The sequence below is a fragment of the Melopsittacus undulatus genome, chromosome 7 (genome assembly GCF_012275295.1).
Source record: "Melopsittacus undulatus isolate bMelUnd1 chromosome 7, bMelUnd1.mat.Z, whole genome shotgun sequence".
NCBI lineage: Eukaryota > Metazoa > Chordata > Aves > Psittaciformes > Psittaculidae > Melopsittacus > Melopsittacus undulatus.
In genome coordinates this window covers 59,698,698-59,718,710 of record NC_047533.1, presented here as the reverse complement: position 1 = coordinate 59,718,710, position 20,013 = coordinate 59,698,698, and the positions used below count along the sequence as shown (strand labels likewise).

Sequence of the window (20,013 nt, the reverse complement as noted above, 5' to 3'; positions counted from 1 at the left end):
GTAAGTTTAATAACCAGACTACAGATTATTAATTGAATAGATTCATGCTTTCTTTTCCACTTGTGGTGCTTCATAACCACAGCACCCAACTCAGTTTTAACCACTCTAAGGAGTAGCACCTATCTTTATTGACTATTCTTTGCTATTATCATACCAGCAAGCTGCTACAATACTCACGAGCACTCCTGTCCTCGGGCTGGTTCATTTATGTTACAGTTGACATATAAAATGATCACATTTCCTATCATACATGTCATTAAGGCTAACTCCGTTCCTATTGCAGGAATTAACTGCTTTACTAATATATCACTGCTGTAACAGCAATAATCTGAGGAGAGAAGATAAAGTTAGTAGAGAAGGAAATTCTTATTAGAGTAGCTGATAGAACTGGACAAAAATGGAAAAGTTCCAGCACTAAGAAGTATTTTTTTTTGGTCCAAAGAAAAAAAAAATATTTCAAAATAAAAAAAATAATTCTAGGCAGCAGTGAAAGTGGGCAAAGAATAAAACTAAAATCTTACTAAGAATGCCCATTCAAGTCCTGCTTTTAATACTTGAAAACAGCAAAACTAGCACTGAAATCAGTCAAACAAAAGTGACAGAAAAATTCCTACACCAAAATACCCAATCTGCCAGCTGCGTTTTTGATGTCTGATAACACTGCTGTCAAGCGTCTGGCCACAGACCTCCCAAAACAAAATAAAACAAGGGTAGGTAGGAGGAAACACAGGCCACACGCACAGGGGAAAGTGGTAAACCCAAAACCTACTTTGAAAGTAAAAGTTAACTAAAGCAGGAAAAAGAAAGACCATTTCCTTGAGTCAAAATATTTTTTCTACACCTCAAACAGTAAATCAGCTCAGTTTCACTGAAGGAGGCATAAGCTTTTGTCTAAGTAGAAATAGACATTAACAGTTAATTTTCTACAAGCAAAGAAGCAGTTGGTCTGATTTCTGCTACATGATATATCCGAAGACTTGAGGAAACACACATTTAAAGGATAAGTATTTCTTTTTCCTCTACACAGTAAGCAACAACAGCAACAACAGCAGAATAATCGTTTCCTCTTTCAGCTCCACCACTTACAAAATTTTCCACTCTCCTATCAGCTCAGGATGTTCCTACAGTACTGGTTCCTAGCTTGTTCAATTATCTTGTAATCTAGAATATTTCTAATCTCCTAAGAAATGTATTAAATTACTGCTTGCAGGTATCAGATGTAAAAGGATCTACCAAGTAAGTCCTTCAATTTCTCAACTCCCCTTCCTTCAAGAGAACCTAAGAAATTGCTTTTAAGCTTTCTACATTCTGTGATGCCAAAGCAAAACCATATTAATAATTTGGTAGTACAATTATCCAGAAAAACATTCCCAACTTGCAGATCCTGAAGCTCTGAAAGTTACTCCTCCTACCATGTGCAAGAGAAACCATTCAGTGGAGAACCCAATAATTAATTTTTCAGTCTAAAACTAATATACACAATTTTCTGAATATACCTTGAATTCTTATGCAGAATTTTGCTTTAAAAAGGAAAAGAAACCATGGACAGCAACAAACATTCTAGAAATGGAAAGATCCTAAAGACTGTACTCAAGTAGCTATTTCAAGTGGTTTAATCACCTGAGAACCAAAGCAGTTTTTTACAGTTTTTCTAATGGATTTAAAAACGACAGGGTGTTTTCCAGAAAGCCAGCATGACAAGCTTTGTTTTCACAGTCCAGAACTGGTTTCCCCCCACTCTGCTTCTTATAATATACAAGAGAGGTTCAGTCTTCTTGGCTTCTGGATATGTGTTTCATTGATCTGGTTTTCTCCTATTGGTCCATAAGAAATGAGTAATTGATGGATGATATCTCTGATCATCTAGGGTAAACCAATCTAAGCTCTCACAAACAACTGCTGAGCTCCCCATGGAAATCAGAGTTCTTTGTCATACATGTATACATTTTAAAAAGCCCCAACCCCCCAAAACTACCCTAAAACCACCTAATACATGACGCCATACACAGCAGTATCTCTGTTATACGCAGAAGACAAGATCTAAGGGTTTTTTTTCTATTCTATTTCAGTAAGTAAAATTGAAAGATATGTTAGATAAACCTATGGATGTCAATATAAGCTAAACTAAATAAAATATGGCTCAACAAATGAGTCGTACAAGTTTCTTTATGCTTCTAGACCTCCACCAGTGTAACTTCAAATAATTCCATTTATTGAATTTATCAGGGTGGCTGGATTTTATTTTTTTATAAAAACACTAACACTGTATAGATTTGGTCAAGGAAAGAAATTCTAAATTTCATGCTGACATTAATTACCAATCTGTACACTGCAGTACACATTCTCCCTCTTCCCCACAGCAATCCAATTGACTCCTAGCTACAAAAAGATTTAAGTCTGGAATCACTCTCTTTAATGGCCATGACAAAAATATCTGCTTGATACAGCAGTGAAAATAATCAATCATGGCTAAGATCATGGTGTCACCAGGAAGTGTAGCAAGACACCTGGCATGAGGCAAATGACATTACCTCTACAGACGCCTTCTCTTAGCTTAGTCAACTTCAAAACCAAAGAGTTTAGAAATCTTGTATTGTGAAATAGCTATCAAATATGTAAACTTAAAAATAAGATGAGCTGATAAAAACTCCTCCAGCAAGACCTTTAAATGGAACATATGGTGAAAGTGAAAACTGACATCAATTGAATAGAATTTTAATTAAGAATGAAAACAGCATTATCAGTTCCTCCCATTCTCAAGAAATTACATTTTGCACTATATCTTTAACCCCACTTCCTCAAACAAAACAGAACAACTACTGTTCACTGTTGTGGCAATAAGTTCAGATACCAAACCAAAGAAATGTGAAGACAGAAAGACCATTCCTATTATATGTGCATAAGAAAATATTACACTATATAGTAAAGCATTTTTAGAAAGAACACCTTAGTTGGCCATCAACTACCAAAATAACCTGTTAGTTACTACTGGATTATTTACTAGTTCTGTGTTTATAGACCATTGACATAAAAAAAGAAATATTTTAAATTATAAGATATCTGCTTAAAAGCCCCAAATCAAGAACCTTCAAGTAATGTGAAGGGTTTATCATTAAGTTCATGTTTTATATGACAAAGACTCTAAAAAAGTGTGAACTTTTCATATTCTGAAACATACTACAGAAACAATGAGACTGAAACACAATTTAGTTTTAAGAACAGTAAAAACCCCACCACATTTACCTGACATCTTACCAATATTAATTTAAACAAACTTTGGAACACACATTTTGTCCCCTGCAAATATAGAGGCTGAATTTATTTATCCACATACAGTATTTCTGTCCACAATCTTCATGATCTGAAGCCGTGTACAATGGATGAGTTTAACTGTAAGTTTAGAAAAACAGCTGATTTTGCCAAGCTCATTTTGTTGACATTTTCTTAGCTTCCTCTGTTAGTAGTTTTTAACTAATATGGCAGATCATATTGCCTACATCACAACTTGGGGAATCTGATCTGCTGTTACAAAGGATGAAAATAAAGTAACTCATTCTCCATTTCCTTCCTTAAGGCATGCATCACAAACCAAAGTAACTGTATCAAAGCTCCCACTATGCAGATTTAATCTAAGAAAAGAAAGTATCAAAGACGCAATGCATCAAATAGCCAGGGACCATAAGGAAGCAACAGAAAGTAGTTTGCAATCATAATAATTATGTCATCTTCTGTTCAGGCTTTCAGAAGAATTTACGAGAGCAGTAAGGGAAATGTATTAGGGGGAAATGACAAAAACAAACAAAAAAAAATACAACCAACCAAACCAAACCAAAAGAGGTTAAAGCACTGGAATTCAGGATATGGCTCCTGGCCAATTTTCTATCCAGTAGGTTATGAACTGCCCTAGCACTGCCAGCCTTTCCAGTTAACTCCAGAACTGTGCAACTTGGTAACAAAACACTTGTGAGAGCTCAGTCTTATCAAGCATTGCCAAGACAGAGATAATGTGCTCTTACTTAAAGTGAGACAGTGAACTGGTTTTGAATGCAATAAAAACTGAAATAATCTTTAGCTACATCTGCCAAACAAATGAAAGACTTATGAAACAGTCTTTTACATGATTTAACAGGATACAAGTAGCTGAAGATGAAAAAATAGCCCACTACATTATAAGAGACAGTAAGTTCAGGCAGAAATTTAAAATGGATCCATTTTACAATATCAATGGCTGGTAACTTTGGATTCCCAGGCTATATAGAATACAATTCAAGCTTCTTCACTTTTGTTTTCTCTCTTAAGCCACAGTCATTAGCAAAAAAGATTGCAAGTGATGCACATTTCATTCCATGACATAAAACAAATACCTTAAAAAGAGCACAGAACAATCCAAATAAAAATAAAAGCCAAACAACTCACACCAAAAAAACCCACAACCAAAGTCAGAAAAACCACACCAAGACCCACAAAAGCCTGATCTCTTTCCTTCTCAGCTATCAAAAGATCAAATGTTACCAGAAGGTGAAAAAAATTGTTCCTCAGCAGTTACTGGTAAAGGGAAAAAAACATTTAATAGCTGACAGAAAGGAGTGGCTGTAAAGTGAGGTGGTTTCCCCCCGCCCCTCCCTTATTGTGTTTTCTCTCTTGTCAATTGAAATTGGCATTTCCCTCTGTATCTCAGCTAGGTGTACAGCTACTTAAGACCCAGCACTAGTGCCCATCAACACACTTCACACTCTGCCTTCCTTTGCTTCATCATACTTACCCAAGCTAAGTAGATACAATGCTATGACTGGCAACAAGATATGCAGGTCCCCCCCCCAAAACGCAATTGTTCTTCACATCCACTTTTAGATGTTAACACTTTACCTAAAGAATTCCTCATATAAAAATTCGCAAGACAGTCAATGTATAAAGTGTCTCTTTCTTTGCTCAACCTAGATTTTAATTAATAGACTTTTTTTCTCTTCTCTTCCCCCACCCCCTCCTTTAAACATGCCTTGAAACATAAGGTCCAGCTATTTTCAGAATCCACAATACATGCTTTAGCATTAGCCTAAGCATCAAATGAAGTCTTTATCACTCAGTTTTGATAAACCTTTTCCAGTTAAACCTACCAAATGAGAGGGACGCCTGGCTTGTAATTTGCAGCAGTAGAGAGCACACTTACATGCTGCTTATTATGTTAACATTTGAGATACTTAACTTCAAAGACCTGCTCCTTTGACCTCATGGAGTACTGAGTACATGATACAGCATGCCTGAAACAGCTGATACACCCTCTCAACAACAAAATAGTTATTGCAGATAATTAAACAGATGTAAGAGAAGGGCAGGTCTGGTATCGGCCTTTTCAAATCTCCAGATTAATCTCAACATCACTAGTCCAATTGATGTCAGATCTGCAACTGAGTGCTAGATTGTCTTTCTCCACCATTTAACAGCTTACAATATGCTGACAAGACAGCTACCACAGTTGATCTTCTAAATCAGTGGAAAGCAACTGGGCATTTCAGCTAATCTTTCACTGCTTGTAACAACTGAAACCAGTTTGTAAAACGTTTTTGAAGAATTCAACACCTGTTAGAACTGTAAATACAAATAGGCATAAAATTATGCCCATTTCTGTACCAGTCACTGAATTAGACATGGTATGGTATGTGATTAACTATGTAAGACATGGATTTTCATTATGTGCTTCATTTACTTGCTGCTGGATAAGAAAACATACTCACTAAAACACATGCAGTATTTTATAAATCAAGAAGTCATTAAATCTGTAATAGAAGCTTGGTTTGGGGCATTTTTGCCTGTTATCCTGAAACTATTTAAGTAGCAAATTAATTTAAGAACATGTTCTCAGTTGATGGGAATACTAGCAAGGATTCTCAACTTCAAATAGACTGGCAAAACTCTTCCATGACAGTTACTTGGGCTGGTATTTCCTCTAAGTGTGTGTGGTGGCGAGGTTGGTGCAGGGAGACTGGCAACAGACAGCAATTTAAGAGTTGATAGTTTCTATGTCCATTTTATCACATTCGTTTCAGAACAGACAACAAACTGCTGAAAAACATCTTATTTTGTTTTTTTTTAAAGAAATTTTAATATAGAAAACACTCAAAACTTAGATTTTGTTACAGAACAACATGTTCACGGACTCCAGAGCTATACAATGAGGAAAAGCATCTATAACACTAGTCAAAGCCAAATATGCTATGGACTTGCAGGAGCTAAAAGCTTGCCTTATTGATCTCTGCCAAGAAGCAATTGGTCAGTTCTGAAAAATTTTGGAAACTTACCCTCTGCCACAGAATAGTTCTTCCATGCTGTATGCTAGGTCTGAAAGTTGACCAAGGAAAACAGATTTCTCTAGGACACCTGTTCACTACAAGTACTCCACAAATTAAGAACAAAACTGAGTCAGGCAAGACCACAGGAACCTCTGCATTCCCTGCTCATGCATCTTTACAAGCCAGCACAGAAACTGATATTCAAGATGACCAAAAAAGTTTCTAGACTGTTTCCTTTGTGAAGCCAAATCTTCATTAGAGACTATCTGGTTATCCTAATCTTTCTGGGAGCAATTATATTGCCTTTGTCAGCCTCAGCTACATAATAAACCTCTTTCATTTGGTGTTTCTTGAAGTGCATTTTACCACTGGGCAATATCCCAGATTAATTAATAGCACAAAACTAAAAATAGTTTGCTGAAATAACAGAAAAATAACCAAATAAAACAGCTTCACCTCCAAGAACAGATAGATCCTTCTGGCACTGATTTTAAATGAAATTGTATTTCGGTCTTCACTGATAGGAAGGCAAGACCAGAAGCTTCTACCACCTTAGCCAGTCTTCACTGACAAACACTGCCCTACATTAGAAGCACATACCAGAAGTCCTAGGGCAGATTTCCAGTTTGTGCTCTCATCTTTCAGTACTCGTCCCTCTGAAGGAAGGCTGTGTTCTCATTATCAACGCCTGCATGCAGCTTTCAGAGTCATTATGATAACTCTTTTCTGCACTGCTCGCATGTCAAGAAAGGGTCAGCTCTTATTTTCAGTGGAGACTTCATTAAGACAATGTCTTCAGTGGTTTCACTCTATATACTTGATATTTCAGGAAGATTTCATGATTGAGTTCAATATGTTGATTCTTGTAAAGTGTACAAGAGTAAAGCTCTAATCATTCAAGATCTCTCTTTAGTGAAGGTCTCACTTGATCTAAACAACCTGTCCTCTTTAAGAAAAAAGAAAGAAACAATAAACAAAAATCATTCCTCTGATTCTCTCTGAGATGAGAAAGAGAGAGGAAATAAGATACCAGCTTTCCCTTTCTTGCAATACAAGAAACAAAGGGACAGGACAGTTAGTCAAATTAAAACAATAAACTCAGCATCCCTAATAAGGAACACTCCTCACACGGATGGGCTGTGACCTTGTTAGTAAAGGGGAAAAGGGAAATTTGTCTGCAATATCAAAACTACCCATAATTTGTCTGCCAAAAAAACAATTCAGAGAACTTAATATAATTTCCTATTTATAATGCTAAGTTGAGCTTGATCAGAAATTAAATGCTGTGTGACAGTTTCTGCTGACATCTCCCTTTGGAATCCCCTTGCAATCTTTATGAAGTATCCACCAAAGAACATTTTCAGAAGTTGTGAAGGTGTAAGACAGACCAAAATGTTTCCAGTTCTGTATATATCAGTCTTTAAAAATGCTTACCTTTTCTGAATAGTTCTTGAAGGCTCTCTGCACTTTGATTCAAAATTGCCCATACTTCCTCCTCTTGCAATGGCCCTCCCCGAACCTCCAGAGCCTCTGCCAGTGACACATGCATGTTACCTGGGAAATGAGACAGACTGATTTAAGAGTTATTTTCTCCTTGCATGCAGTACTCAAGTAGTAACAACCCATGTTCAACTTTCAGTCACAATCTTTAACATTAAAAGAAACCATCAAGTATAAATACTACAAAACAGTCACTGTGGCAATAAAAAACTTTGAGCACCTGCTACTACGAAGAAGAAAACCTTAGGTTAAGACAACAATGATCCATATTAATATTGCAGGGTGCTAAGGAATCAACTCAACAAGGTTGCATGCCATGGGCAAGAGTTTGCTCTGTTTAAAAAAACAAAAAAAAACCTAAAACAAAAAAATCCCAGAATGATTAGTAGTTACAGGTTATTAACATAAATCAGCTATTAAAATTATTTTGACAGTCTTAAGTCAAGCTGCTGTTAGGAAAGGAAGCTGTTCTTCCAATATATTTTCAAGGGGCTGTTTATACTGTCTTACAACCAAACAGGCAAGCAAGCAATCTAGCTGTGGGACTGACAGTTATCTCCTTTGTTCAGTTTCTTCATATATTTACAAAAGCTAAGTAAAACAGTTAGCTGCACTCTACATATTGCATTACCAGAAAACAAATAAAGATTTCCTTCCTGAGCTAAAAGAGGTCAAGCCCTAGTATTTTTTCAATGACTTAAAAGCATTTTCACCATACCACAATATGACATTCAATTGTCCTAAACCATTTTGAAAACCGAAGAACACATCACTAAATATTCTGAGCAAGTCAAAGCTTCATCATTTTGGTAAGCTCAGGAGCCAATGCGTCATGTGTCTGCTTAATTACTCCAGCTGTCTATACACACTAAATGTTCTGAGATTGAGCACTTGCACTAATTTATATTTCTGACTGAGACGCAGCTGCAACCCTTTCTCTCTCTGCTTCTCTCTAAAGCCCAAAGAATAAAATCTTGAGACAGTGAGCTGCAGCAAGAGCCCAAGGTATGCTGTCAATCATCAGTGACAAGTTTGCTAGGTCTAAAAGGCCCCAAAATTGTTGCTGAAAATGAAAACCACAGTTCCACAAGCAATGTGTATTGGCCCGAGATCAGTAACTGATACCAACAGCTTTAGATGACCCAACAGTACTGCTGGATGTTCCTTCTGCTTCCTCTCAATCAGCTATCTGGAGCCTCCCCATCAGCATACAAACCTGGCTCAGATGTCACTGTCACTCATGGCTATTAATCTAACAATTTGCAAGCAGGACAGGCTGACTAGTTACATCTCATTTCCAAACTGTCTAGGCAGTTTCATGCCTTCCATGTTTTTTTTACTTTCAGATAACCAGGCTCATACCCAAACAATGGCAATACAAAAGGCTGAATATTCTGCAATTTCTAGCTGAAAACATGGGCTTTGAAGATATTTGTTGAAGCACTACACAGAGCCTTTTCATCTGGAATTCTATACTACGCTATAAAAAATTACACACTATTGGCTGCATTACAGACCAATTATTTTTCCTTACTTAATAGCTTGATGGTTTTTGCTATTCAATTATTCAGCATATTTACTAAGCCAAATACATTTTTAACAAGTAATGTTCGAAAGTCAAAAGATAATGGAAGTAAAAACAGATCCAAACCACACGCAAAAGAAAAATGAAATCTGAATCCCCAAAGACAAAAATAAATACACCATTCAAAATGGAAAGCTAGGGACTTGCTACGGACTTTTAATAAATGGATGAAAAGCCAGAGATAAACATTTTTCTAGTCAGTATGAGACTCACATACACCTGGCACAGTGTCTGGTCTATAATCCATACCAAGGAATTTTCTGGTTTCCTTGTACTGTCTCAAATTTCAGTATGTACACCTAGAATCAAACTGGATTATCCAGATTAAGAGATTTCATCTTCTCCTAGGGACTAAAAAGGTATGATCTGAAAATGAAAACTTTCTGTGTGAAACATTCTAAACAAAGTATGCTGAGCACACCACCACCAAAAATCCACCCCCCAAATCCTTCTCTGCCTCTCCCCTTTTGTCCATCTTGCAGAATCATGATTCTTTTTAACTATGATTAATAGTGTGGACTGTTCTGTAGCAGATATAAGCTGATTCCCTATTTAACATCACTAACTCCCAAACATGCTACATAAACAGTAAAAGAATTCTACAGAAAACACACTCCTTGATCAGAGTAACAACTGTATGCATATCTATCCAGCCATGCAGACATCAGCTGTAGCAGTGTAAGCAGTAAGATCTGCTTGAATATCACAAATAGCAGTAGCTTGACAAATAAAAAACCAGTATCACAACACACCAAACTCAAAACATTTCACATTGATTTTGGAATAACAGAAGCAAATAGGTTGGAAAAGACCTTCAAGATCATCAAGTCCAACTGCTACCCCAGGATAGCCAAGTCCACCACTAAATCACTAGGGGCCTTATTTACACAGTTTTTGAACACTTCCAGGGACGATGACTCCACTACTGCCCTGGGCAGCCTGTTCCAATGCCTGACCACCCTTTTGGTGAAGCAGTTTTTCCTAATATCCAGTCTAAACCTTCTCTGGCACAGCTTGAGGCCATTTCCTCTTGGCCCATCTCTTGTTACTTGGGAGAAGAGAGCAGCCACTTCCTCTCTACATCCTCCTTTCAGGTAGTTGTAGAGAGTGATAAGGTCCCCTCTGAGCCTCCTCTTCTCCAGACTAAACAATCCCAGGTCCCTCAGTCACTCCTCATCAGACTTGTGCTCCAGGCCCTTCACCAGCTTCGTTGCCCTTTTCTGGTCCATGACAAGAATACAATAAAACAATTATTACAAACACAGCCACATGAAAAATGGCACAAGTTGGGATTAGAGTAGGATTCTAGTTGTAGCCTGTTTGTAACTTTTTGGTAAATTCGTTTTGGTAACTATTGCTTTTCTTCCTCAAAACTATCTTCAAGCTGCAGTGCTTGACTGACACACAGCAAAGAGCAGACCAACAGGTCTGAAGATTAAAGCAGCTTCCATGAAATGGATCTCTGCAATCGAAGAACTGATTGAAGCAAATTGTAGTGAAGTGTTTTTGGGAAAATGCATGGCTAGAGTTCTCCATCTGTACTATCTGTTACCAGCCAAGTACCATTAATTTAACATGATGAAGCTGACAGTGAAAGTGCCTAGCTCAAAATATACTTCTTCCCCATCAGTTTGTTTGCAATGAATGTTATTTCACATGGAGAAAGGAGAAATTTGTAGGAATGATAATATTTACAATGCACAATTCTTCTGGATTTGCTGTGTCAAATTCTCAGAGCCTTCAATAAAGTGTCTGGTCCTTTGTTAATACAGAACCTAAAATGCTAAGTGATCAAGACGTACAACAGATTAGGTGTTTGTGTAATGCCTGAAGTTTGGTAAAGTGCAACATAATGACAGTACAAAGTAACTTAAGTAAGAGAAAAACAAAGGTTTTGTAGAACACTGTATCAAAACCATATGGACTGTCTACCTTCAGGTCTTAGCCCTCTAATTGCAGCTATGTTCACAGCTATGTAACATTGTATTATGCTCATTTTCCAATTAAATCATAGAATCGCAGAATAGTAAGGCTTGGAAAGGACCTTAAGATCATCAAGTTCCAACCCCCCTGCCATGGGAAGGGACACCTCACACTAAACCATGGCACCCAAGGCTCTGTCCAACCTGGCCTTGAACACCGCCACAAATGGAGCATTCACAACTTCCCTGGGCAACCCATTCCAGTGCCTCACCACCCTCACAGTAAAGAACCTCCTCCTTATATACAATCTAAACTTCCCGTGTTTAAGTTTTAACCTGTTACCCCTTGTCCTATCACTACAGTCCGTAACAAAGAATCTTTCCCCACCATCCTTATAGGCTCCCTTCAGGTACTGGAAGGCTCCTATGAGGTCTCCACGCAGCCTTCTCTTTTCCAGGCTGAACAGCCCTAACTCTCCCAGCCCATTGCCATTTCATGAAGCCCCATTCTTTAAAGTGTTTAAGGCCAGGCTGGAAGGCGCTTTGAGCTACTTAATCTAGTGGAAAGTGTCCCTGCCCATGGCAGGGGGTTGAAACTAGATGAACTTTAAGATCCCTTCCAACTCAAACCATTCTGTGATTCTATGATTTTAAAAGTGTATTTAAACTCCTATTTCTAAGAACTCAGAGAAAGGAAGCCCAGTGATAGCAACAGGGGACAGCAGACTAAGAACAGCAACCTCTTAAAATGTAGGAAAGAAAAGACGGAATAAAGATGAGTTCTCCCTGATAAGGGTAAACTTTGAGCTCATTTCAATTGAGCAAAGTGGGGCTAATCCAAGGAGAGAATGTGAGTGGATCTCAGGAAAGCTGAATAGTATTGTCCTGAAATGACAGCACACAAAGCTGTAAGTAAAGACTTTTCTCTTGTACTAACAGTACCAACCAGTCTGCTTCAGATTTCCAAAGACGTTCCTGGCAGTTCCTGTGGTTTACAGTATATCAAGCTGACTGGCAAAGTGACTGGTATCAGCTGACTGGCTCACTCGTTGCATTGGCAGAGTTCTCAAAGGAGTCAGGTTCCTGTTATGCCACTTTCTTGCAATGAGTCCTCTCACTGTCTCCTCTTCATTTAAGATAGGTATGATCTACTGTGCTGGCACCCTATGCCCTGCTCCTTTCACTCTTCGCAAAGGGCAGAGAGAAGAACATGGAAAGATGCACCTGCTACAGATGAGTTCATTTCCCTTATCCTTGGGAAAACATTATAGTGGCATCTTACTATGCAGCCACATGGACACTTAGCTGAAGATGGGATTGCAAGGCTTACATAACTAAGTACATCCTGATTCCACACCTTGCTTTACAAGGTGAGAAGTCCAGGTGCAGTCATGATCAGGAGGCATGACAAAGGGCTAGGTGGTATGAACTCAGTGTGAACTGTGAAGGTGTGGATTCCCCATACACCCAAAACCCACTCACAATCATAGTCACAGAACATCCAAAAAAGGGACACTCACATGGCAGAGAACACAGCATGATGCAGGAATACAGTAGACAAAACAGTTAACACTGGAGAAGCATATAGGATCATAAAATCCCAGGTTAAATGAACATTACTTTCAGGTTGCTTGTTCTGGGACAGAATTTATTTCCACAGGAAAGGATTTACATCATGTGGAGGCAGCTCTTTTTTGCTGGAGGACAAGAAAGTAAATTCAGGTGTAAATCATTTGTATCAACAAGCCCCAAGTGCAATTTCTCACCCTCCACGCCATTCAGCCCTAAGCCATGCAGGCAGCACAGTTCCAAGAAAGAATGCTGCTCAAGCCAAAGGCCTCTCCCCTATCTCAAACACTTCTTTTAAAAAGGCTGTTTACCTCATGAGGACCAACTGCCAGCTCCTCCCTCTAAGGCAGACAACTTATACACTCCCTGATGACAGGGATGGGTAGTTCTGTCTCTCACCTGTAAAGCAAGCTCACTAACCTCCTTGCCCCTACTCTCTACAGCCCCAACTACCTGTGTTAAAAGCACACCACCCATGGAACATCCAGGCAACACCAACATGGCGCATGAGGTGCTGACATTTTTCTGAGCCTGACATTTTCTCAGTTCGAGGTAAGAGGGAAAACACAAAAGTAGCAGCACCTCACACCAAGTAGTACTGTCAAAAAAGACTATTTGCAAAGTATTACTTCCTCCCCCACCCCCAAATAAACTGCAGTTTTCAAAACACCTTGCCCAAAATCCTGTTTTTGCTCAACTACCAACTTTTTCCCTTATGCGTTTTAAATATGAAATTTAAGGTCTCCAATAGCAACCAAGAATTAGGAAAAGTTTAATGGCTTATTCTTTCCAGATCATACTGAATTCTTACCACCTACTGAATTAAGAAGCTATTGCTATTACTGTGTTTAATAAAGACTATAATGTCAGTAATTTTGTCAAGTTCCTAAAAACAGCCTGAAAGTCAAAAGGCTAAACTGTTTCAACTTAACTGCTGCTTCACAGCTTTGTGTTTTGGTTTTAGTAACACAAAAATTGCATCAACGTTTTTCCCTATCGTAGCTTCAGAACCAAAAGTTTAAGTCAAAAGCTCTGCTTTAAAAACATCAGCTAAGATGCCTGCAGTACCTCATGCTTATTTGATATCAGAATACACTGCCAAGAAACATGGAGAAGAGCTGCTTTAGTCACACACTCTATACGCATCCAAAATATTTTCTGTGGTGAAAAAAGCACCTTATTTCACCCATATACAACATTGCTGCATGAGTTCATCTGTCCCAGACAGGAACATAATTGCCCCTTTGCTCCACAGGTATACTTAGGCAAAAGGTGGCTATTTCCAAGGAGCACTTTCCTACTAGCAGATAAGCAAAGAGCCCTTTCCCAACCTCTCCTCCCTAAAGACAATTCTATCCAAAAGAACCTCTTAAAAATCACCTTTCTAAAGCCACGATTAGCTCCCTAAAGATGAAAGACACTTTATTTTTATTTTAGAAAGCATGAAGTGCTTTCTAAAAGCACTCAGTGTGCATGAATCCCAGTGAAACCAAACTGGAGCTGTACCTGAAGAGTTTTGAAAGTCTGTCCTCTCCCATTGTAGAGCCTAAGTATCTGCAGTCATTACCATGCCCTGTAATTTCAGAAAGCTGGCATCTCTCCTATTTATTTACATTGACCCACATCTTACACCCCTGAAGAAGACCTGGCACGCATCTATCAATTAGTTTATCCTCAGTAATACTGTTGCTGAAACTGCTTAAGTGCAGAACCCTGGAGCCAAGTTAGAAAGCTTGTGTTTCTGTACTCTTTGAAACCTGATTTTCAAATATGCACATACTTGGATGTGTGCACATACAATGTGGTTTCCTATGGCTGCAGGTCCAATTTGCATAGACTACTCAGAAAACAAGGCAGTATTTGCAAATATTCAAGTCAATCACACAATCAAGGGAAATATACAAGCTAATCAAGTCCACTGTGTTTAAGTAATTTATTTTTTTAAGAATCCTGCTCTAAAGTTAATTACTGCACATTATTCTAATTTATTGTCTTGAAGGATACGGAAACAAACACTTGTGCCATGATCACTTTTTTTTCACTTCTCCTATAGATATGAAGAGGTGATAAAAAGCCCAAGATGTAAATCCCATCTCCCTCCCCTAAAGAGCTGCCAGAAATTGTGTCAATCTAAGTTTTTGCAAAAACACACACTTAGGTGGAACTTTTCACTCAATCATCTACCTGGTAAGTACTACTCCTTCATTTTGGAGAGGTCAGCAGAGAATAGTATTACCACCCAAGAACTTCACCACATTGCGGAAGAGATTAGCTTCTTCCACACCTATTTTTCCTTCTGTGTTCTCTTTTTTCTTCTGTAGGCAGACAGGATGAAATGTCAGCAAAACAGTATCATGCTTCTGGACCTGTCTTCAAACTATAAAAAGAAAATTTCTTTAAATTTGCATCTCTTCAATCTGGGAGCTTGCTGCTTGAGCTTAAGCCTCCTAAGTAAAGAAACAGAAAGTAGCTCAAATCTGTGATAAAACACAAAGAACACAAGGACACTCCCAGAAGTATATGGCACTGTTGGCCTTTTATTTGAGCATAGTGATGCTCTCACACACACTGTAACAGATGAGATATTAGCATTTTTCCTTGCAAAGCCCTAAATCAGTCTTGTATTCCCATGTCTAAAGACAGAAGAATGTGATATTGAGAATCTTGGCTCTCACCTCCTGGGCAACCAATGTTTATTTTACTTGAGAAATGCTTGCTTTCTTTCCTGGAAGGTGGAAAGAGATCAGCTTTTAGCATTGGACTGAACTTACAATGGAAGACAAGCAAGGGTTATTGCTGACTCCTTCCCTTGCTCTTCTGTCTCTCTATCACCAGAACCAGATAAACTTGTTTATCTGAGGCTTTGTGCAAGGCAAACTAGTAAATCCAGTCCAAAATGTATATAACAATAATGAAAGTCATGTTTTCTAGGCAACTGTAGAATGTTCTTTTATATACCAGCGTAGCTGATGTTTCACATCTGATATTAAAATTTTATTCAGAAGAGTATATAATTATCACTACAAAGTAAGCTTAATCCACATAAATCAGGGCATGACTCTTGTATCCCTCTCTCAGTTTAATTGTCCATGCAACATCCTTGGGCAACTCCCTTATTTTGCTGCTGATCTGCTCCACCTTGGAGAGGTACGTCTCCTCTATGCATTTCTCACACTTGCAACTTTAATTTTAATTGCTAAGTAGCAACAGAGGACCTGTGACTAAGACAAGCTTTATAAATGGAGAAGCAGAAATTTCAGGACTGCAAACCAGCTTGGCAACAAAAATGCTTTTCAAATAGATCAACTAATAGTACCCTTATTCACACATAGCAGATGAAATTCTTCTAAAGACATGAAATAACCACAAGCAAAATACATCTCTCTATTGACAACGTAACTTCATGATGTAGTGATGCACTATCTATCATACAGCTTCACTTATGACAGACAAATTTCAGACTCTGCAGCAGTCTTAATGAAGATGCCTTCCTCAGCATCCTTCCATCCTGCTTTTTTTCAGTGCCCAGTGACAGCAGTGCTCTTCATGAAGTACACAGTGGTACACAACTGTTGCTAGGTGTATGGGGGTGACATGCATGTTGCCACGGCAGGGACACACTACCCTGAGAGAAATTAAGAATGGCATCTCCAGCTTTAGTCCAGCAGTTATTCCATTGTTGCAAATGAACTACGCATTCCTCACATACTATAAAAGGTCATGACTGAAGTCTGGCCTCATTCACTTGCAGCTTTTAGCAGAGCTGAAGAGGGAATAAAAGCTGTGGTCAGACGAGGAGAAACAGTAGCACACACATGATTTAAGTATCACAGTGTCGCTAGGAAGCATTATCCTGTCAGTAAGTCCTATTTCCCACCAGCTGTGACATTTCAAAGGTATCTACAAGTAAGACAATCAGGCTCTGATAAGCAACTCAAGCAGTGGTAACTGTAAAGAGTAACTGCTTTTTCATATCACACAATTTTTTCATAACAACCTCAGTGTTTGAGAACAATAACAATCAAATTTTTAACACCAAGATATAAATTGCCACAGACTAGAAACTCAGTGGCTCTACAAGTAAGTTTCACTGATTTAACAGGTAAGAATTAAGCCAGCATTCCTCAACAGATAACTTTGCTAATAGATGAATTTACTCTAGAGTGAGTTTTTAAAAGCTTAGCTTAAGGTCTCTCCTGTGGTAATGAAGTGATACAAATTTTACTGTATTAGATAAATTCTCCAGTACTGAAGGGTTCAGATTCTGATAGATTATAAATCCTTACATTCACAGTAACAGAGGATGGTACCTTGCTTTAAAAATGTCTCTTCTCAGCATGACAGCCCGTTGCAGAAACATAACCAGTGTAAATGAAGGCAGCACAACCAGATCAGCAAAATGCTAAGCATGATATGCCAACAGAGTAAGAGTCCTCAAATTTCTTAGATATGCCATTAGAAAGCAAATTTCAGGAAGCTTTACAGCTTTTTTTTCTTCCTGTTTCTTCTTTCCCCCTTCCCTTCCCCCCATCAGAAAACTGCTGACTTGCAAGTAAGTGTAGAAACATCATGATGTTAACATGCTAAAACATTGGGATAGATATTTCTAATATCCACCAACCTTAGTAATCGAGAAGAGTGTTTAGGACTGTAGTATATTTGTAAATCACTGTTAAAGTCAACCCCCAACAAGTATAAAGCCTGGCCCCATCAAATATTATTTCAAAACCGGATTTTAATCCTATATATACACAGCCAAACCCTCCACAAATGGCTTTTGCTGTTGTTATGGTGTGTGACCTGTGGGGTTCACTTCGTTAGATTTCTTCTGCCTGTGGGAGAAGGGTGGGACAGATCCCAGAAAAAAATTCCTTGCCACTCTCATGTGTTTGACTAACAGACATTTCGGAAAAAGAAATTAGAAGAGATCCTTCAGTGTGGCATCAAAACAATTTCTCCACAGCGAGAACAACCTAACGTATGGTACTCATGTGAGAAAAGCAGCAGTTTCAGAAACAATTCTGTTGTGGCTTTAGTTTGAAAGCAGCACCCTTGCATACTCATGACAAGAAAGCAATCTGTTAGCAGGAAGTGTAACTTGTGTACTCCATAAAACTCTAGTATCCAGAGGAAAATTCATACTAACAGCTACTTCATATGTACTGCCTGGGAAGGAAACAATATCTGACAACAGAATAAAACTGGCCAAGTTACAGAACAAGTCTGAAAATCACACCTATTTGCATCTGACTCCTCCAGCACTTCCTCCAGCTTTACCATAGGCACACGGAGACAAAGAAGCTGCACTACTGCAATACAAGGATTTTTTTGGTTAAGTACACAGTTCAACAAGAGAGTTAAACTGCCACATAGATCATCCCACCTACCAATACTTCCACTAAACTGCACTTGTATGTATTTAGTTTTGCTACAAAAAGGAGAAGAGCCCCAATAAATTTAAATTACCCCCTAGGAGGTGTTCTCTTTGGCTAAGCAGTTGCTACAAACAACAGTCCAAGGGCTTTCTTACCTAATACCCTAGCCTTACGCAACACCTAGCTTTCTTGCCCTTTCTTACTCAAGTCAATCTACATCCTCACTCACATTTTTACCGTTTATTACTCTTGGTGAAAACAGTTAATGAGAGTCAACAATTACTGATGGAGATGGACCATCTCCTGAATAACAACACTCTCCTCAGCCATGACCCTGAGTGATGTTTTAGTTCCTGGTGACTGACAGGAACAATTCTGAAGCAGCCCTACAGCTCCAGGTGGAAGTGATCATGTTCTCAAACTTTCAGGTGCCTGAAGGTTCTACCCATGTGGAGGGTCTATGTTGCACCATTTCTTCAGTCTTTGATGCTCAAGACAGTAACATTTCCAAGTCCTTGGTAATTCAGGCTTCTTTAAGTGTCTGCATGTGTTCTACAACATGGGCAACACCACAGAATCCCAGAACTTGCAACAGTAAGAGAAATGTGCTGGCAACCCAGACACTTATGATTTTTCAGTTCATATTTAGAAAGAAAAAAAAAAGGATAGAAAAAGAACAGAACAGACCCTGAGGTCTGCAGCTGGCTGATACCAGGGATGTCTTATCTGTGAACTCACCTGTCTGGGACTAAGCTATTACTCACACAAGTAATGACTAATTCTTATTGTGAAAGTCTGGATTTCTACCCTGAAAAACAGACAAGACAGAACATAGGCCTACATTTCAGCTGTCAAGAAGTGTACACAAGAGCAGCCGCATCTTTATGACCAAGGTGTAAGTTGAGAGATCCCTACTCATTTTCTGAAAGTTGAAAAAAAATGCTAATTCAAGCACAGTAGCAAGTATCAAGTCTTATTCTGAGTAATGCATTTTCTTCACTTTTCTGTAGCATCAATAAAAGTAATTTCATTTTCAGACAGCTCTTCTCTACTCAGACAAGGCATAAGATTTATACTTTTTGTATGCTCAAAAATGCAAGTAAAAAGGTCTGTGATATATTGTTAGGTGTACAAATGTATACAAAGATTACGCTAAAGAAATTTTAAGCGGGAACCAGTGTCTAACTTTATAAAGCAATTTCATATATTTCCAAGTAAGCACCAAATTCAAGAGAACTATCTCTTCAAAACAGAGGTATCTGATGTTATTCCATTCTCATACAGAGACCCAATCAGGAAACAGGTATGCTCCAAGGGAACACCAGAGATGTGAACAGGCAGCTGGGTGGATTTGGCTTGTCCGCAGAACAACTGTTCCTACACAGAGCAATTAGAAAGAACAAATGATAAGCTGCTGCCTCAAATGAAGGCAGACTGATACTAAGGAAAATGAGAAGCACTGTCAAGTGAGATTACCTATCTGTCTCTCTGAACTTTTACATAAACCTTCAGGAAGGATGTGCTTGTGAACACCCATGTGAGAAAGACTGTGTGTCCCCACACATATATATGTGCATATACACAAGCATGTATTATTTTACCACCCGCCTCTATAAAATTTGGATGTGCATTTGCCTGAATGTGTGTACTTCCTGTACACCAAGCAATTCACTTGTGGCTTAAGCTTCTGCTGCAGGAAAGGAGAAAAACCCCGAAGGACAGAGTTCTAAATGGGCAGGAACACTCATCTATTTTGAGAAGTCAACTACCTGAAA

General features: G+C 38.5%; 1 protein-coding gene across 1 annotated transcript in view; it reads right to left on the bottom strand.

The window, feature by feature from the left end:
- Positions 1 to 20,013, bottom strand: part of PTPN13 (protein tyrosine phosphatase non-receptor type 13) — a 120,867-nt gene that overhangs the window by 84,354 nt on the left and 16,500 nt on the right. The window contains exon 2 of the mRNA XM_034064566.1: positions 7,722 to 7,841. Within this exon, the coding sequence (XP_033920457.1) occupies positions 7,722 to 7,836 (115 nt within the window). The 5' untranslated portion in view covers positions 7,837 to 7,841. The remainder of the gene's footprint in view (positions 1 to 7,721; positions 7,842 to 20,013) is intronic.